Source organism: Tamandua tetradactyla, chromosome 10 (genome assembly GCF_023851605.1).
Source record: "Tamandua tetradactyla isolate mTamTet1 chromosome 10, mTamTet1.pri, whole genome shotgun sequence".
Taxonomy (NCBI): domain Eukaryota; kingdom Metazoa; phylum Chordata; class Mammalia; order Pilosa; family Myrmecophagidae; genus Tamandua; species Tamandua tetradactyla.
In genome coordinates, this window is record NC_135336.1 from 37,802,505 (window position 1) to 37,823,307 (window position 20,803).

Sequence of the window (20,803 nt, forward strand, 5' to 3'; positions counted from 1 at the left end):
AAGCACACAAGGCTCCATATCTTCACTAATATTTCCCATAATAGAGAATTATATTTTATTGAAAAATGACAACCCGTTGTTAACCAGCTCCACTGAAGGCAGGAAAACCACATATTTATTTAAACTACATTGACAATCTTCTCTACTTGGATATGCTGTGTCATGCTAAATCCTAAAGTGACAAAAAAGGAACTTACTCTCTTCTCTCAAACTGGTAATTTTTTTGTGACTTGCCCAATCCTGTTAATGGCAATACCATCTGACAGGTCTCCAAGCTCGAATTCACAGAGGGACATTTGCCCTTCTTTCTTTACTGCTTCCCTCAGACTCCAAAAGAATTAAATTAAGCCACCCAAATCTGTATTTCCCCTATCATTTGCTATCATTTGTTGATTCAGGTCACACCCAAATTTCCCTGGTCAATAATTTTCACATTCATCACTTTTTCTCCATTGTCACCAGTCTAGTCCTCTTCTCCATTTTTCCTTCTTTCCATCGCATTGCACATTCCTAGAGAATGCTTTCCTAGCTAAATAAGGTTATCAGTATATCCATTTCACTTTTTTAATGTTAAGATTCTCAATTGTTCTGTTCTTCATTTTCTATTGTAATACGCGGGAATAGTCAACTTTCTTGTTTCTAATCTTGAAATCCTCCAATCTATTTTTCATGCTGCATCCAGAGGTGATCCTTATGGAGTATAAATTTATTCATGGCATGCCACTTCTTAAAGCCTGACTCTGGTTTTCCACTCCCTACAAGAAAAATTCCTAACTTTTTAGCATGGCATTCAGGGACCAGCATGATCTGGGTCCTACCTCCTTCCCAGTACCTTTAAATGAGCACCCTCTCCCCTCATGCTCCACTTTCTGCCCCATACTTCAGTCAGGATGAGTTATTTTATGAATGTGTATGCAGTTTGATACTTCTCCTTTTCTCACCTGAGAACTCCACCCAGAATGCCACTTAGAAGTCTGTTCACTGGCAAACATGAGCTCACTTTTCAAAATGCTGCTGAGGTGTTATCTCTTTTTTGAAATCTTTCCTAATCCAACTTCCTATTTGGTGCCCAGACTTCTTTCAGAGATCCTGGAACACCCTAATGCATTAATGAGTGCCTTAAAAGTCTACCTGTTTGGTAGATACTGTATATTGCATTCCTCAATCTCCACGTACCTTCTCTCTACTCTCTCCCAGCAGATTGGCAAGCTAGTATCACACTTAGACTCCTTAGAAGTCAAAGCCTCTGGCTGTGAAGACTCTCATCAACTACACTATCTTCTACAAGAAGTCACAAGTCATCTTTTTGATGCCTGGTGCTGGCATGCAGGATGTGGGAATATAAGTGTTTAGAGGTAGAGATCAACTTCAGCTTTCCTGTATCTGGAAACCATCCTCATGGGTAATATTTGCGTCAATGGTACCAGCAGATTTCTGGTCTGCAGCTACATGGTGTGCTCCTCAATACAATTGTCTAGTTCCGGGCCCCTGATTTTGACCTTTTATCTCATCCAGAGGTTTTTTAAGCACCCTATTTTCCTACATTATATTAATTTCAACCTAAAATACCTGGATTGATTTCTGTTTCCTACATTGAAACCTGATACAGTCTACTTCGATTACACCGTACCCCCTTGAAGGCAGGGACAATATATTTTTTCTTAATTTATTTTTACATTTCTAGGACCTAGCAAAGGGTTGACTCCCATAAAATATATGACTGGTTCATTGGATGAACAATAGGGGCTCCAAGTTATATCTCATACTAAACATAAACTTTACCCTCACACTCAAGCCCCTCTTTCAATTCCCTCCTTCCTTAAATGGTCAACTTGTCTCTGCCGGTGCTTCAGTCTAATGACTTTGTTATATGTTTTGTACATATATGTCTTGTCCCTTTCTCTATTCTTTTGTTCTGACAGCTCCTTCTATCTGCAGTGTTTCTGCCAACTCACATTTACCACCTCTGGTAAGAAAAAAGTTATAAATCACAGTCCAATAATAAGTAATAAATGCTCGTCTGCTGATGCCCAGTGATAGACAAAAAGTATGCTTTTGATGCTTTCTGGTATTATGCTTTGCCTCTCTAGCAGTTAGAAATATTTTGGTCTTTAGTAAAAGAAAACCCAATTAAAATGACTTAAACAGCTGAGGATTAATTTCAATTTTAACTACACAACAAAAAGTCAGAAAGTGAATAACTGCTGGCTTAGGTTTAGTAATTAAAAAAATGCTTGGGACAACTTCATGTGATTCTCCTGACCTTTAGCTTATAGATGCAGATGACACCTAAGAATCCAGGTGTTGTGCTCACGTTCAGGCAGAGACAGGACAGGAGGGAGGTAGACAACACTGATATGCCTTTTATCAGGAGAACAAAGTCTTCCTAAAACCCACTCAGCACCATTTTGCTTATATTTTACTTAGGAGGACTGAATCCGATGGACACACCTTGTAAGCACGTCCAGGAAAGCAAGTTTGGTTTTTTTATTAGCTTTGAGAATAGGGCGAGGAGAATAAGGAATAGCTAGAGGGTTAGCCAACCCAAAGTGACAACTGTATTTATTATCTAACTCATCTAATACTATAACTGTTCTTTGGGCATACCCTAAGTCTCATAGTTTTCCACAGCACCCAGAGGTGTTTACCACAAGGCTGTGCACCTAGTGTATAAAAAATGCTGGTTAAATAGGTAACTGAGGCTATCGGAAGACTGCGGATTGAATGGATAACTGAGGACAGATGTAATGGGAGCCCTCCCCCAACATTTTCTAACATGGACAGATTGGAAAACATTCCAGATTCAGTCCTGCATGAAAGGAAGAAAGTTGTGAGCTGCTTTCAAAGACATTTCACTATTTTCAGTTGAGGGCCACTAACCTCTTTTAACTTTGTCAATTTAATAGAAATTGCTCTATGTTTATTATAATGCACGAACAGCACCTCTTAATTATAGATTTTAGGAAACGGCGTAACATTGTGGGCAGTCAGTAGAAGTGAACATCAATTTTTTATGCCTGTAAACTTTGTCTTGAGTTTTAATGTTTGTGAAAAGTAATGAAATGTTGGTTCATACATTAGTTATTTAAAAGAAAGACAGGGTATAGTTTGAAAGATTTGAGCCATCCTTTGTGACTAGGGAGTGCATGTTAAAAATCTGAAATGTTTTGTTATTAAGAGACGAAATGCCTCATTTCATATTGACTCACCTTAAAATCAGGATTAACTGTAAGATTCTCAGATGCTATTATTTTAAATTTATCTTTCCTCTCACTCCCCAAGTATTTTTATCATGAAATAATGATAAGATAATCTTGAGGCAGAGCTGAGGGAGGCGGCTGGGTTAGGGAATTTCAAAAAGTACACCTTGAAGGGAACAAAGTTTGCCTTTATGACAGAAGGGTGGCTGAATCAAGTGAAACAGAGAAGGGAAAAGGCTTTTGGTAGATTTTGTGCAATACGTCTCAGGCCTCTTTGTTAGCACCTTCTAACAGAACCCCTGGATGGCTGTCATCCAGGCCAACCAGTATGATCTAGTGCTTTTGCCTGGCCATGTACTGAAGGAAGCCTCTGCTCAGATTATTAGGCGTGTTTCTGTGATAATCACATACTTCCCTCTGGTAGAAATTAAATATTACAAACTTTATTAATTTCAGACTAATGGCTCCAGTGCCCTCCCAATAGTAAACTGCTTTGAGATAGCAATCGGAAGTTGGGAAAGAAGAATAAATCCAGAAGAGGTGCATCAAGCTTTTCTCACTCCATAAAATGAAAATAAAGTATCATATTTATGGCATTCTATGGAACAAAAAATTGGAAAGATAGCTCAAATTGCTTAGTAAAGAGAATTTTGCTATGAAAACATCATCCCATTAGCCACTGTTAAAGCAAAATGCAATCAGGAAAATTACTTGCAATGTTTATGTTTACCTCTAGTTTTCAAATTAAAGCAGAGCATCGTGTTCCTTTGGGTTGCCATTCAAATGCTCATTCCTTTCCTGATTCTTATAAATGTAGTAGATGATAAACTCCTCTCTTTTAAAGTAGAATGATTAACTCAAAACTGGCATTTTTTTTTTCCATTTCTGACAGACTCATTGCCTATATGATACCCAGAGATCACAAATACTCAAGTTCTTTATTCAATAGACCCTCATTCCTGAATTTAAATCTAACGTCAAATCTCTGCTTAGTACTGTGGAACCACATTAGTTTCCAAGCCAAATAACCTTAGACATTGAATCAGAGTTTGAACACTCCTTAGGCATCAGTAAGTTCAATTAATTTCCTCCTTCAACCAGGTCCTTTCCACCCAGCATCCTTGATAGATCCTGTTACAGCTTGAATTTTGGTGACTTAAAACTCAATGCTTGGGGCAGGCCATCGTGACTCAGCAGGCAGAGTTCTCACCTGCCATGCTGGAGATCTGGGTTCAATTCCTGGTGTCTGCTCATGCAAAAACAAAACAAAACAAACAAACAAACAAAAAACCTCAACGCTTTGTTAATAACATTTGGACAACTAGTCTACACAATCCTTCAACACATTTATCCCTAACTTCAAATATCTTCACCTTCCACCTGCTCAATTCTAGCCTTTGTAATAATATAGAAGGTTTACTTTCTCAGTGGGGTCAGCTCATCAAAGAGTTGAAGACTGCCAACAACTCGGTGACCCATTCAGGTGTTGACAGCTGTTCTCATGGAGTTCACATTCTCTTCTCATTGCCTTTGATTCTCTCCTCCTTTCTTTCTCTCTCTGGCTGTTCCCTTTTCTTCTTCCCTTCATCCAAATAGAGAAAACATGATTAAACCAAGAGAAACAGAAAGGTCATGCCCCAGATAGGGCACAAAATTGCCCTTACTTCTAGTGCTGTGTAACAAACTGCACAAGCAGAAGGAAACTATCCATTTACTTTCTCTATGTACCTCCCTCCCTGTCCCATGCAATCCAGGACTCTTCCTTCTCCGTATTTGTGTGTGCGTGTTCATTGATTAGATCATTTCTGATCAATTCTAATTCCAACTTTGTGCTGCATTTTTCAGCCAGGGAGTGACTGAGAGGAATACAGAGAGTAACAACTGTCTAGAAAGGTTATGCAAACCTCATTTCGGAAAGTAGAATCTAGTTAAAGTGCATCATTCTCAAACCCAGCACACAAGACCAGAGAGAACAGATAACCTCTCCAAGTCCTGGGGCGACAGCGCTGGAGGAAGCCTCGCGTTTCCGAGCCTGAGGCAGCGCATGCTTGCGGAGCCCTGAGGACGCGTGGGCGTGGGCGTGGGCGTGGGCGTGGGCGTGGGCGTGGGCGTGGGCGTGGGCGTGGGCGAGGGCGAGGGCGAGGGCGTAGGCGAGCACCTGCGAGGCGGGCTGGGCCGAGTCCCCTTGGAAGGCGCTGGCCGCGTTTGAGGGCATGGGCGACAAGTATGCAACGCTGCGGCGGGCCCAGCTACACCTGGATTTCATCCACGCCAACTCGTGAGTGCCCCAGCCGGGGTTGGGCTCGGGAAAGGTCTGGGTGTAAGGGGGAAGAGTTAGGTCCATCTCCTGGCCAAATACTTGATTAGAAAAAGCAAAACCGAACTGGGCATTGTTGATTTATGGAAACACGTATTGTTTCTTTATTTATGCTTTGAAAATGTGATAAAGATATCTGGTCAGACTAAACCCTTTTGGGGCTTTTCAGTAAACAAATTAGGCAAAGGCCCCAATTTATCATTTAGCAAAACTATTTAATTTTAGGTCAGCAGAAGCCCAATTCTACCTTCTTAGCTTACCTCTGGTCATTTTCCCCCCAACAAACTGACAATTTAAAGATTAAATTTGCCTTCCAGACAGTTGCATTTATTGATTCCAGCCTCCATGGTTTCCTGAATGTTTCTAAAGACGTGACTTCTCTGAGGACAGGAATCTCATGTGCTAGTTTTATTTAGGCACTTTTTCTTCTCTGCCCTGTCCAGAGTCCTTCTGGAGCTATTCATTAGGTATTTTTTCAAATATTCAGATGGCAAAGACAGATGAACGAGGTTTTCTATTTCATCTATCATTCCCAGCACAGCAAAGTATAGCAGTTAGTGCTGCATAATTCATAATAGTAAGCCTGTTTGGGGGGAATCTTTTAGTGATTTGAATTTACTAAATGTACTGATTGATATAAGGGATGCCCCAGATTTGAAACCACAGAAATGGAAGTGTAGAAAAAGCCAGAAGTTACTTGACGCAAAATAGCATAATTTGTATGGATAATAGAGTCAAACAGGCAATACCCAATAGGTATATAATTTTTATCTTCTCAACTAGGGAGAATTATTTCAATCTGGAAAGGAGTAGAACAAATAGTTAATAAGTAATTGAGGCTGATGGCAAATGAAGAAATGGTTTTGAGTGAGTTTAAGAAAAATAATAAGCCCTATGCTGGAAAGACTGTGAATTTTATCTCAGAAAAATTCCTCAGCTTCATTCTTGCATAGTTTCTGCTGCAGCCTCATTTTGTAAGGTTTTTTTTTTTTTTTTTTTTTTTTCTTTTTTTTTTTTTAAGGAAAGACAGAGAGAAGGAAGGAAGGATAGAAGGAAGGAAGAGAGGAAGAAAGGGAAACATCTTTTAAACATTTTCTTGTTTTATTGTATTTTGTTTCTCCGTTTTCGTTACATGGGCTGGGGCCGGGAATCGAACCGAGGTCCTCCGGCATAGCAGGCAAGTACTTTGCCCGCTGAGCCACCGCGGCCCGCCCATTGTAAGGTTTTTTAATAGTATTGTTTCCCAGCCTTACCTCCACCCCCGAAGCCACCCTGCTTGACTCATTTTCGATTGGTGGTTTAGTAATTTAACAAAAGTGACACCATGAAACAATAACAACAGATCAGATACAAACTGATCCCTTCTCAACTCCCCCAGGTAGATTTTTGACACTTCTATCACTAAAAACAGGAGTGATGTTTTATTTTTTCTTTTGCGTCACGCCAAATCCAATCTGTCATCAAGTCCTCTTCATTTTATATTTGTATCTCAAATTAACCACTGTTTTCCAGCTCCGTTACCATCCACTTTAACCCACACTACCAATGTTTCTCTACTAGACGACTACTCAGAGCCTCTTACCTGGGTTCTCTGCTTCCTGTTCTTGCTCCTGTTTGGGCCATTTTCCTGAAAGCTGGCAGAGTGAGCTTTTAAAAAATTATGCCAGATAGCCCTGTCTTCTTAAACACTAGAGTGGTTTCCAGTTGCTGTAAAACAAACAGCAGACTTGCCATGGGATAGGAAGCCCCATATGACTTCTTCCCAGCCGACTTGATCAGTGTGCTCAGGCACACTGGTCTCCTTAAGCTCTTTTCTGCTGCAAAGTTTTTGCATCCTCTGCTCCCATTGGAAAGTTTTTGCCTTGGCTCTGCTGGGATTGAGTCCTTTTTATCCTTCAGGGCTCAGTTTGATGTCTTCTACCATTTGAAGTTTTCCCTTGACCACCATGCCCCTTCTTCACCATTTACTCTTTCCCATCTTTCTTCATAGCACCTAGTCACAATCTGTGATAGATATACGTTTCCTTGTTATATTCTCCATGGTTCTCCACTTGTTTGAGCTCCACAAAGTCACAGACCCTGTCTGTACACAGTGCGTGGCACATGGCAAGCAGTCTAGAAAAGTTTGTCAAATGAGATAGTACAGAAACTCTTATGGCATTTTTGTCATAATTATTGCATTTACTTTCCCCAAGAATTGTTTATATAGAGAATTTTTCTTCATTGAACCACGTATTTAAAATTCACTGCAAGGTTTATGGCTTCACTTGTGGTTTTAAAATACTGCTTTCATAAAGCCTATCACCTACACTTCTGCATGATTTTAGGTTTTTATAAACTGGTTTTCTTTTGAGCGAGGGACACATTTTGTAACAATAGAATTTTAGCAGTTTTTTTTTTCCAAACTGAAGCTGACTTGACTCAAAAGACCTCTCATCAGCATCTGTGTTTAAAGTTTAAAATTCCAGAAAATGGACGCTTTAGTTTTCTCATTGCTAAAGCAAATACTTATGCACTGGCTTTGCTTGAACAAAAGGAATTTATCGGCTCATGGCTTTGAGGCTAGGAGAAGTAAAGCAATGTGCTGTCAAGGTGATGCCCTCTCCCGGAGAAGTGTGGCATTCTGGGGCTGGTTGCCAGTGATCTTTAGACCTTGACTTCTCCTTCACATAGTGGCCCCTTCTGGCCTCTCCCTTCTCTTCTGGATTCCATTGACTTTCTGCTTCTGGTTGCTCCCTCTGGCTTTCTCTCTCTGTATCTGAATTTTACTCTGCTTATAACAAGCTAATCCTGATTAAAGCCTAACCTGATATATTTCAGCCTCACCTTAACTGAATAACATCTTGAGGTGATCTTATTTACAGTGGGTTTACAACCACAGTAATGGATTAAGTTTAAGGGCCTATTTTTTTGAGAGTTCGTAGCTCCAAGCCCCCGTAGGATTTGTGCATGTATTTTATAAAATGCATTTTAAGCTAAGGTAGTGTCCAGTGGCCTGAGGTATCTGGCGTCTTTGAGACATTGCAAATGATATGTTCTCTTTTATGACAGAGTTGGCAATTTTTAATAACTGGCCTCTCTTGCTTCTGCTATCTCTGTTTACTATATATAAAATAAATATAAAAGGGAATGCATATGGAAGTTGCATTCCCATAATGCTGTTTTAAGGTGGCTGATTGAAATATCCATATCAAGATACGAAAAGCATTTGTGAAGTCCTGAAGACAGCCTGATTTTACCCAAAAATTCACATTAGCCTTCTGAAGTATTGTTAAAAATGAAGGCTGCCTAGTACGTTCTGTTAGCCAGGTCCTGGCATTAGGGTGTGGGAGAGAGTGACTACAGGTAATCAGTGAGGTTACTTAAGCAGGTTTTTCAGAGGTGGAAAAATTCACAGATACACATAGATTAGTGGGGCCAACAGGGACAGCCTGACAGTTACTGGGCCTGCAGATGGGGGCTTACAGCCTTTTAGTGGGCTAGAATTCTGATCAATATTCTTCAGAGATAATTTGGCCTTAAATATGAAAATTTTAATGAATAATTATTTGAAAAAAAGCTTGAATAAATGCTTATGAAGCAATTTTTGAAGGCCAAACTTTGCTCTAACTGCATCAAGGTCCTAGAAGTCTTTACTTTATTAGGAATGAGTGGACAGGATTACTCCTGGCTCCGTGAAGAGCCTTGGTCATGCTGAAAACATTGTCTATGGAATAACTCCTTAATTGAATATCTGTCTAGAGAAGAAAATCCTTGTCTGCAAGTGTCTTGAACTGTTTACATTGATTGGAGAACTGGTCTCACTTTTTGTTTTCCTTTATTTCTTCACCAGTACCACTCACAGCTTCCTTTTTGGAGCACTTGCTGAATTGCTTGACAATGCAAGGTAAGGCTTATCCACAAACAAAGATTATTGAGGAAATTTCATGACATGTCAAGTGTAGTTAATGTTTAAAGATGAAAAGGTAATGACATTTTTTACCACCTAGAATTTTTTGTGATATGATTTTCTACAAAATCAAGGTATTCTATGAAAAAGAACTCAATCTGTATTTATGATAAAACTTGAAGGGCAAATAAATTTAATGACATACTCTGTAGTAGTATATATATATTTAGATAGTTTTTGAGTTATATGTATGTACACTATGCCTTCAGAATTTGCATTTGAGTTTGGGCACTTAAGTCTTTATAGGAGCAAATTGTATAGCTAAGAGGAAATAGCCAACACATTGTTGATTCCTTACGATGTCTTAGGCCCTGTTCTAAGCACTTTATATATGTGGTATTAACATCAGTCCTTATAGCAGCATTTGAGATGGGAATTATTGTTGTCTCCATTCTACAGATGAGGAGATGATGCAAAGAAAGGTTAGATGGCATGCTCAAAGTCACAGAATTAGTATTTGACGGTCAGATTTCAAATGTGGGCTGTTTGACTGTGGACCTCCCCTCTGCCCTTTCTGCTCTCTGGCAATGGTATTAACAATGTAAGGCCAACTCAGTAGCATATTTTTTTCTGGGAGTTTGTGAAGTAGCTGTTTTTCAGTTATGTTGAATATAACATTTGATTGAATTTAACATTTGACTGATTTTGTAGTTTTTTGTTCCAAGGAGTAGTATGCAGTTGTTATATCAGGGATTTCGGTAGGGAGACCTTGATGTCCTGCCACTAGTTGATATCTGTATTTCAACTATTTGCATTTGTCTGCTGTTTGGGGCCTTAGTGGGGAGATGACTGAGAGTGTGACCACAGAACATTGCTGCCTAACCAGTCATCAATGTTTCCTGCATAGTACTGTGCCTGGCAATAAGTGGAAAGATAGGAGGGCAGTTTCAGATAGAACCCCAGTCCCAAAGACCATGAACTTCAAGGTACAGAAGCAAAATTGAGGGGTCTGGAACAATAGTAACAATTCAAAAGTGTCCAGAAGGTGAGGTAATTTTACCGCCAGCAACGCAACTACTGCATGGCAGCTTATAGTCTCCCTATATTATGAATTTCCATAACTGTGAGAGAAAGTTATGGTGTGATCTCTTTAAAGGAGGGTATTTGGAGTGCTTTGTGTTCTGACAATGGCCTGAGAAAAATGGTTGCCTTCATACTGTTGCTGAATCATATCATAGCAGCGTCTCACCTCTGATCAGTCACTAGCATACTTTTGAAACGCTCCCCATGATCACAGAAAGGGAAGAAAGGGGAGAGAAATAATAAAATCAGTTGGTCAGGAGAGCCGTGAACCCAGCTTCCAAGGAGCTAACAAGGACAGGGCGAATACATATGGCTTAATTTTCCTGGACTTCTATGATAAATACCACACAGTGGTTGGCTAAACAGGGATTTCTTGGCTCATGCTTGGGAGACTAGGAGCCCAAAATCATGATGTTGGTAAGGCCATGCGTACTCCCTGGGCAATGGCAGTCCTCTCTTACGTGGTGCTGTCCTTGCTCTCATCCTCTGGCCTTTTTGACTTCTGATATCTGTATTCTGTGATGCCTCTAGGTTTCTGGTTTCTTGTGACTGCTTACTTCCAATTCTCTCTCTCTAAGGTCTTCAGTGATACAGATTAAGATGCACCCTGATTTAATTTGACCACACCTTAACAAATAATAGCACTTCAAAAGGTCCTATTTACAAATGGGCTCATACCCACTTGTTGGAGTACATAATTCAAATTACTATGACAAGAAAGGCTGAGGGCCGATTGCTCCATAAGAGTTCAGATTTGCTACTTTTGCTTCACTCAGATATCTGCAGCCATTGTCTTCCTGTATCCATTGGCCTTCCCCCTTACTGAACAATCCATCTTCAGCAACTTGATATCTGTAACTCTGAAAAAACACATCTCAACCTGGACCTCTGTCATTCAGAAAGAATCTGTTTTGCTACTGTTTCTTCTCTGAAGTCATTTCATTAATTAATTCAATTTTCAACATTGGAGAGCAGATAAAATCAGAATGTAGAAAGAATAGAACAATGGGGTAGTTTAGGTATTAGACAATGATTGGATGCTTCGGAAAGGAAGAGTGACTTCAGACTCAGGGCATTGAGAGAAATGTGATTAAAAACAATTCTAAGAGCAACATTTGTAAACTGGCAGCACCTTGACTAGGTTCAGCTTATCTCATGTTTACTTGGTTGATACATGAAAGGCTGAAAAGGATTTATAAAAAGAAAAAGGAACTCTTCGTACAATTCAAAAAACAGGAGGCCCAGCACACAAAAAAATCTGGATTCCCCTACTCTTTTTGAAAGATCAGAAGTAGCATTCTCAAACCATGTTCCTTCATGGGCCCAGGAGCTGGAGGTCAACAGCAGGTGTCCTCTTGAGACCAGCCTTTGCCCTCAGGTTTTCCCATTCCCCCATGGCCAGCCTGAACCTGTCAGTTACTCTGTCTTTAGTGGACACTTGAGTTGTCCACCACTGCTTAGAAGCTAGTATTTGACATCAAAGGAAGTAGGCTTATTCAAGACACTAACTTGGGCTCACTATAAAAGTCTTTATTGCAAAAGTTCTTGTGTAATTCTAAGTAATATTTTATAAGATTTTATTCACGAAGAGTTTAATGATTTCCAGTCATGGTGAATATTAAAATTGAAAGATACTGAAATATTGTTGTAAAGTGAGAAGAAAAAAAAAAAGAAGCAGGGCAGGAAGAGATGCTTAAATATCCCCCAAATATCATAGCAATTCTGATGGAAAGTATCCTGGGCTAAAGTACAGAGCTTATTATAAAATATCTTAATACCTTGTAAAGGTGAATTATTGTTCTGTGCCTTATCCAAAGGAAGTTCTGTATTAAGAAACTGTATCCTTAAAATCTTCCATTTCAGTATGGTGGCATTTATTTGAGCACATATTGTTAATATGGTACTTTGTTCCCAGTCTCTTACCAGAACTTCCACCTGGCCATCTGGAATTTCTCATGTGGTGCATTAAAATTTGTCATCACCTGTTCATTACTCTAATTTGTGTTCACTTTCAGTTGGTAAGGTCCTAATATAGCATTAGAAGAGTATTGTGGAAAAAGTAGATGTGATATAGATCTAGGAAGTGAAAAGAAATGTGTCGCTCAAAAATATTATTTATTTATTCTAGATGTTAAACTGTACAAACCCAGCTAATTTGACTTAGAATATCAGAAATCAAGGAAGAAAAATTCTTTAGTCCATTTTGTTTGCCACAAAGAGCTATGCAATGCCTCTTTACAGAAGGCAAAAACGTTATGCTGTTCACCTTGTACTGGGGCTATGGGTGGCCAGAGCCCCATGATGCTGCTTGCTGTTCTGTGCATGGTGATAGAGAGGATTGGGGTCATGTGCAGACCTCCCCATCCTTTGTGAGAAACCCCTTCAGTCACTTAATAGCTGTGTGATCTTGAACACCTTACTCATCTATAAATTGGAGATGATGATGCCTATCTGTCATGGGATTGTTGTGAAGATCGGGAGAGAAAGTGCAAAAATATTTCACTCAGTGCTTCTTTGACATCATGGAATATCTCAGGAGATGGCAGTGGTAACTCCAGGATTTCTATATAGGAGGGACTTCAGGTCAACAGTTGGCTCGACAAAGGAACTAAGGGCTGACTTTGAAACCAAGATTGTAGAACAAGTACACTGTACCTATTCAGATTTATTTAGTGCAATTTAAGATTGTGAGCTATGGAAATTTTGGGAGAGACTCAAATTTCACCAGAGTCCCACTGGTTGTTATCCTACTAAGCTTCTTTTTAGATCCCTCTTTCCCTCAACATACCTCTTACTTTATGTGTTAAGACCTAATTCTTCACTGTCTTCCTCCTTTCCTTTATATCCATGATATTGAATTCAGGATCTTTGGGATCTTTTGCCTTTCCTTTTTTACATTTTCATTTTTTAAAATAATATTTAATATGCTTTCTTCAACTCTAACAAATTACTATGCCAATGCAAGGTGTTAATAGCATGGTGATTGGGAATCCTTTATTTTGTGCATGATTATTCTGCAAACTCAACTTCTCTAATAAAAAATTGTTTTAAAGGCAAATGATCGAATAACAGTATGATAAATAATTTTTTTCTAAGGACATTTTTAAAAATACAAGATAATATCTGTGAATTGTAAGAACTGAGACAATAATAACATTTTTTTAAAGTAAAGAAAGCTCACCTATAATCTTTTCCCCTGGAGCAGTGGTTGGCATGCTTTTCTGTAAAAGATTAGATAGTAAATATTGTCACTTTGTGGTCCATGTGATCTCTGTTGAAACTGCTCGGTTTAACCTGCCATTGTAGGGTGAAAGCAGCCATAAACAATACATAAATTAGTGGGCATAGTTGTGCTCCAATAAAACTTTATTTATAAGCACGAATGAACAAAAAATATGCAGTACATTTATACAGTAGTGTATATTATTCAGCAGTAGAAAGAAATAAGTATATTGTTCAGCAATAAGAAATGATCTATCAAACTATAAAAAGATATGATAAATGCATCTTATTAAGTGAAAGAAGCAAGTGTAAAAAGGCTACATAATGCATGATTCCCACTATATAACATTCTGGAAAAGGCAAAATTATAGAAACAGTTAAAAAAAGGTAGGTGGATGCCAGGAATTCAGATGGAAGCAGGGGAAGAATGAATAGGTGGAGCACCGGGTACTTTTAGGGCAGTGAAATGATTCAGCATAATAATATAATGGTGACTATGTAACATGTATGCATCAAAATCCATAGAACTTTATAGCACAAAGGGTGAACCCGAATAAACTGTGGACTTTAGTTAATTTATTATTAACTAAATAATATTATTCACTATACTAAATAATTATTAATTTTTGACACAGTATTATGCCTCAATATTGGTTTATTGATTCTAACAAAAACAGAATTATTATTGTCTAAACATTAAACAGTCATTAAATAATTGATGTATTATTATTCACCAATATTTATTCTTTGATTGTAACAAATAATAGTAGAAACTGTGCAGAGATTGAAGAAGGTATATGGGAAAGGTATATGGGAGTTGTTTGTACTTTCTGCAGTTTTTCTGTAAACCTAAAATTCCTCTAAGAAATAGTCTATGAAAAAATAAACTAGTGGGTCATATTTGGTTCATGGGCCGTAATTTGTCATCTACTGACCTAGAAAAGAACCACTGTTCACGTTTTGATTCCTTTCTTTTTAAACATACACATGTAAATCATGTATGTTTTTAAAATGTGATCATACAGTAAAAGTACTTAGTAATCTGTTTCTTCTTTCCATTTTGTATAAAACTAAAATATACCATGAAAATCTTTCTATGACTTCTAGATTATTCTCCTATAATTTAAAAACATTTGTCTTGAGTTTTATGTGAAACTCCCATTTAATTCCATCTCATCATTTAAATTTCTAAGTTTCAAGTTACATGATCAAATTATGAGTGATGATAGGTCTTAGTATATAAACTCTCATTGAGGCATTTTAGTAATTGCTTTTGAAGCAATTTAAGTGGATTTTTCTATTGTTTGATATGTTACAAAAGGTTATCCTTCACATAAGCAATTCAGATTAATGCAATTTTTAAAACATAATTTCATATTGAAGAAATGATATTTTTATATTGTTTCTAGAGATGCAGGGGCTGCAAGACTTGATGTGTTTTCAGGTGAGCAGATTTTCTTTCTTCTTTTTTTTCCTTTTAATGAAAAAAAACTGTAGTTATTGCGCTTTTATTTTATTTCATGAAATCAAACCACATTCTATAGGTTTTTAATGTATTGTAAGTGCTTTGTGACTACAGTGACCCAGTGGGGAGCCAGGTTGAGAGAAGTATACTCTGAGAGTCAGATTGCTCACTTGTTAGAAGACCCATTTACTAAATTAGATCTTCCAGGGTTTTGTAAAAGCATCAGAGTGGGGCAGGCCGCGGTGGCTCAGCGGGCAAAGTGCTTGCCTGCTATGCCGGAGGACCTCGGTTCGATTCCCGGCCCCAGCCCATGTAACAAAAAAACGGAAAAACAAAATACAATAAAACAAGAAAATGTTTAAAGATGTTTCCCTTTTTTCCTTCCTTCCTTCCTTCTATCCTTCCTCCCTTCTCTCTGTCTTTCCTTTAAAAAAAAAAAAAAAAAAAAGCATCAGAGTGATTTGGAGCAGTCTGACTGCCATGAGAAAATAGCTTTATTTCAAAAAGCATATTAACTTAATTGTGATTCAGAATGAAGCAAACATCATTTGCAACTTATTACAATTTTAAAATGTGTAAGTGAATATGTATTATGAATGTTTGAGAGCAATATTATTCAAATTAAATATATTTTCTTCATTGACTTTATTCTCAGTCACCAAGTATTTATTGTACTTATTAGCTCATTTTATTAGAATATGATGCTTATGAAGTTAGGGTCTATTATCCAGTCCTGTAGTTACCTCTTCCTAGAGAAAGCATCCAATGTATTGACACTGCTCCCCCTCCCTGATTATGTCAGGAAGAGAACATGAAACACTGATGGAATTACATAATATTTAGGGTATTCAAGATTAGTTCAAGGGAGGTGTGTGCATGGAAGTGAAAGTAGCAGTGTGGGCAGGGGAGGGGATGACAAAAGGTGATGTTGGAAAGGTAAGAGGGCCTGGTCATGAAGGGCAGGCAAGGTTTGTTGATGGGTTGGATTTTATCCCGAGAGCAGTGGGAAACTCAGAAGTGTTGTAAGCAGGAGAGAAGTGAAATGTACAACTGGCTTCAAACTATATGCACCTTTTGATTTTGGGGGGAACAAGGAATTAGGGGCTTTTGTTGTAACCCAGAAAAGAAACAATGGTTGCCTGAATTAAGCAGTGTAGTCGGGATAGAGAAAGTGGTCAAATTTTAGAGGCATTAAGGAGGTGGATTTGAGAGGACTTAGTAATTGTCTTTATGTGGGGTGAGGATATAGAGAACTCAACGATGATACTGGGTTTTGACTTAGACTTGATGGCAACTAAACCCTAATGACAATGTGATGCTATTTATTAAACAAGAAATGTTGGCAGGAGGAGTAATTTTGAAGAGGGAGTAGATGTTGTGTTTTGTTTTGGATATGCATCATGAATAGTTGATAGGAATCTATCTGAAAATCTTAGTTTTAAGGAATTGAAATAAACAAGCCTAAGCTTCAAGGTGTGTAGTAGTTGTGCTGATTTGAAACTGTTATGTACCCCAGAAAAGTCATGTTCTTTTAATCCGAGTCTAATCTTGCAGGGGCAGACCTATTATTTGGGTGGGACCTTTTGATTAGGTTGTTTCCATGGAGCTGCAACCATCCAGTTGTAGGTGGGACCTTTTGATTAAATAGAAATGTGACCCTACCCATGCAAGATGGGTCTTAATTAGTTACCTGGGGTCCTTAAAAAACCTCATGAAGGAAAAGAGAGCCCAGAGCCACCACAGACACACATATTTGGAGATGCAGACAAAAACACCCTGGAGTGCTAAGTAAGGGCTCATAAAAATAGCCAGAACCTGGACAGAGCCAAGGGAAGCTAAGAGATGAAATCTAGAGTTTGCTTCAGAGATGCTAACTGAGGGCCCACAGATACTTAGAGAGAAAGCCACTGGAATCAGAAGCTGAAAGCAGTGAACTGGAGCAAAGAGCTCAGGCACAAGCCATGTGCCTTCCTAGCTGACAGAGATGTCCTGGATGCCCACCCCCTTTCCTCTGAAAAGGTATTCTCTTGTTGATGCCTTAATTTGGACATATACATGACCTCAGAACTGCAAACTTGTAACTTAATAAATCCCCTTTGTCAAAGCCCATCCATTCTTGAAATATTGCATTCCATCAGCATTAGCAAACTGAAACAGTAGGGAATAATAAAAGTTGAGGCTATGATTGCCAGTGTGCAATCCCTGAGTGGGATTTACTGAAAAAGTAGATACTGTATATGTCTCCTGTGAACTTTGTCTTTCCCACAATGCCCTGAAGGAATGCCCCCATTTTCTACAAACAACTTCCCTGAGAAATATATGCCAATTGCTTCAAAATCATCTGATGCTACTGTGAACAGTTCTCTAGTGTGACCTTAGACGAGGTGGGTCCCAATCCTCGATGAACGTTAGAATGACAAAGGAGCGCTTTTAGAAAAGTACCAATTGCTGAACCCCAACCAATACCTAATACATTGGAGCATCTCTAGATGATTCCAATTTGCATCCAAAGTTGAGAACTACTACAATGTGCAGTGAACCCCACTAGAATTGGATTTCCCTGGTTAAACAGTGGGTAAATACCAGCCCCAATCATTGGGAAAGCTGAAAAGGACAAGGAAGGAATATTTTGTCACAGAAGTTGAGGTAAGCAGACCAGAAGACCAGACAGAGGGAAATAACTGGGAGAATGAGATGGTAGGGTAAATCCTAAGGGTTTGCTAAGAAAGAGTTGAATTAGAGAACTCCTAATTAGGGCACCTGACCATAAAATTATTAACCCAGAAGTCTTAGGGTTAGTCATTTATATATAGATTTTCTTATACAATTATCATATTTAGTTTTTAAAATGTGAATGCAAGGTGACCATTGAACACAGAGTTACCCTAACATATGTGCTAGAAACTAATCTGTAAATACAGAGAGCAGATCATTTGTTGCCTGGCATGGGACGGGGTGGTGGTGGGGTGCTGTTAGGACATGGAAGGAGCAGGAGGGAGGCATTACAGAGGGACATGGGAAACCTCTGGGGTATTGAATATGTTTACTGCCTTGATTGTGGTGATGGGTTTACAAGAATACACACACACACACACACGCACACATATGTAAACATATATACATATATATATATGTATATATATACTTATATATGCTGAAATTTTTGTATACTTTTAACATATGCAGTTTTTTTGTGCATAGATTATCTCTCAATAAAGCTGTTAATTAAAAAAAGAAATATGCTAGAACTCATATATCTATCCACAAACTGAAATTACTTTTAGAGCCAGTTTACAGACTACACACTGAAATTAGTCTCATTAATTGTAGTAACAACTTCAGCTTTTTTCAAAACAGAGGTTATATTAATGCAACTTAATGGTATCCCTTAATCATCAAAATTGACTCCAAATAACTTAGCTGTTTTCAAAAATCAAATGCATCTTCAAGAGGCAAATATTTGTTACTACCAAGAAATACTCAAAAACTGGCTTTTATGGAAGTTTACTACTTAGAAGGGAGCCTGATGAATTTAATCCACAAGGCCTGGATTTGTTTTAGAATTAGGGCTTTGTTGGAAAGGTGTAAATTTGATGTTCCTGATAGACCCCTGTGGTCACATGACCAACCACTTTTATTCTCTTCCTTAGGGAGGAAATGCCTGAAGTTTAAAGACCAGTTCAATTCCAGAGCAGGGGATACCATACTGTATACACAATGTATTAATGTGTAGATATTTTATGTTATTGTAAAGCTTTTGCGTTGCATGATTGTTTTTCCCCTGTGGTTTCTTGAGAAGCTCCATTCTGAGCCCTGTCATTGTGCTGTGACTCTGTCACTCCATGGCTGCATTTAAGGAGGAAGAATAATTATGTGAGCAGCATGACTTTCTGATGAACAAATTAAGCCCAATATTTATTAGTAATAACTGCTTTTTCTTACAGTGGATAATGAAAAACTGCAGGGTGGATTCATGTTGTGTTTCCTGGATGATGGCTGTGGCATGAACCCTGGTAAGTTAATTATCTAGATACTGAACTGGCTGTGAAAGGAATCAGACTGAAAACCCATAAAATAAATAAAAATAAATTGAGCTATCTATACTGAAACAGGTATGGACCTATTAGGGAAATTAAACTCCAGACTTAATTTACTGTTGAAATTTTTAGGTGTAAATATTCCAGCCAATAGAATAAATTCACTGTTAACTAGCTAAATGGAGACAAAGAGGAAATGGAAATAAATGTCAGACAAATGAAAGGCAGGGGTATGGATTATTTATAGGAAAAAGCCTCTGAGAATTACTGAAAAAAAATAGTTACTGAACAGATGGGTTCTGAAATTGTTTTTAGCCCACTCTTAGGTACTGCTTTCAAGAGCCCTGAGGCAGTTTCCAGTGCCTTAAGGCTATTCTAAAATTTTCTGTTAACCTTGAGGTAGAGGTTGCCTTTTCTTGTATTTTCACAGTTTGTGTTTCTTTACGGTGTTCAACGGCTTAGCTGCTTCAATTGAATGTTCTCATCATAACAAATTCATCTACAATGTATCACATGACTTAACTTTGTATCTTTAACGATAGCCCAAAGGCCCGCATGGAGTAAGTACACAACACCCCTTTGCTGTGGAATTGAAAAATTATTCTCTCCGATAAGGACTTTGAGTTATTTGGAATTTCTTATTCCTGAATTTTTATAACACTTGTTTATGTCCTGTCAGTCAGGGCTTCTGACTATAAGGTTTAAAAAATGGAGAGAATGTTCAAATAATTGTGGAATGGATCTGATCAGTTTTATGCTAGATGAAAGGATGAGTATCAGTGCTAACATATGCTAAAAATGGAAAGTAAAGCAATTATTTTCTTCTTTGCATTAGTACCTTTTCTGCCAATTAATGCAACAATATTATAATTCTACTATCAACTATAGTTCATAGTTTACAGTAAGATTCACTGTTTGTATTATACAGCCCTATTTTTTAAATTTTATTCTAGTAGCACATATACAACCTAAAATTTCATCCCTTTAACCACATTCAAATATATAATTCAGTGATATTAATCAACATTTGCAATGTCATGCTACCATCAGCACTATTCATCACCAAAACTTTCCCATCACACCAAACTGAAACTCTGCACTGTTGAAGCCTTGACTCCCTATTCCTTTGCCCACCCTGACCAGAGTTAACCTGTATTCTCATTTCTGACTCTGAATTTGCTTATTTTTTTAATATCTGCAAGATCATACAGTATTTGTCCTTTTGCATTTGGTTTATTTCACTCAAGGTGGTACATAGTGTCACAAGTAGCAGAACTTCATCCCTTTCTTTACAGCTGAATGATATTCTGTTGTACATTTTTACCACATTTTGTTGGCCTGTTCATCGATTGATTGTATTAGTTAAGGTTCCCTAGAGAAACAGAATCAACAGGGAACACTCACAAATATAAAATTTATAAAAGTGTCTCATGTGACCGCGGGAACGCTGAGTCCAAAATCCGCAGAGTAGGCTGTGAAGCCGATGATTCCGATGGAGGGTCTGGACGAACTCCACAGGAGAGGCTCACCAGCCAGAGCAGGAAGAGCCTGTCTCTTCTGAATCCTCCTTATAAGGCTTTCAGTGATTAG

The 20,803-nt window shown here is 38.2% G+C and overlaps 1 protein-coding gene across 1 annotated transcript in view; it reads left to right on the forward strand.

Annotated features, from left to right (window-relative positions):
• Positions 1-5,362: 5,362 nt before the first annotated feature.
• Positions 5,363-20,803, forward strand: part of MORC1 (MORC family CW-type zinc finger 1) — a 200,774-nt gene continuing 185,333 nt past the window's right edge. The window contains exons 1-4 of the mRNA XM_077118444.1: positions 5,363-5,478; positions 9,350-9,403; positions 15,121-15,155; positions 19,121-19,189. Coding sequence (XP_076974559.1) covers positions 5,414-5,478; positions 9,350-9,403; positions 15,121-15,155; positions 19,121-19,189 — 223 coding nt within the window. The 5' untranslated portion in view covers positions 5,363-5,413. The remainder of the gene's footprint in view (positions 5,479-9,349; positions 9,404-15,120; positions 15,156-19,120; positions 19,190-20,803) is intronic.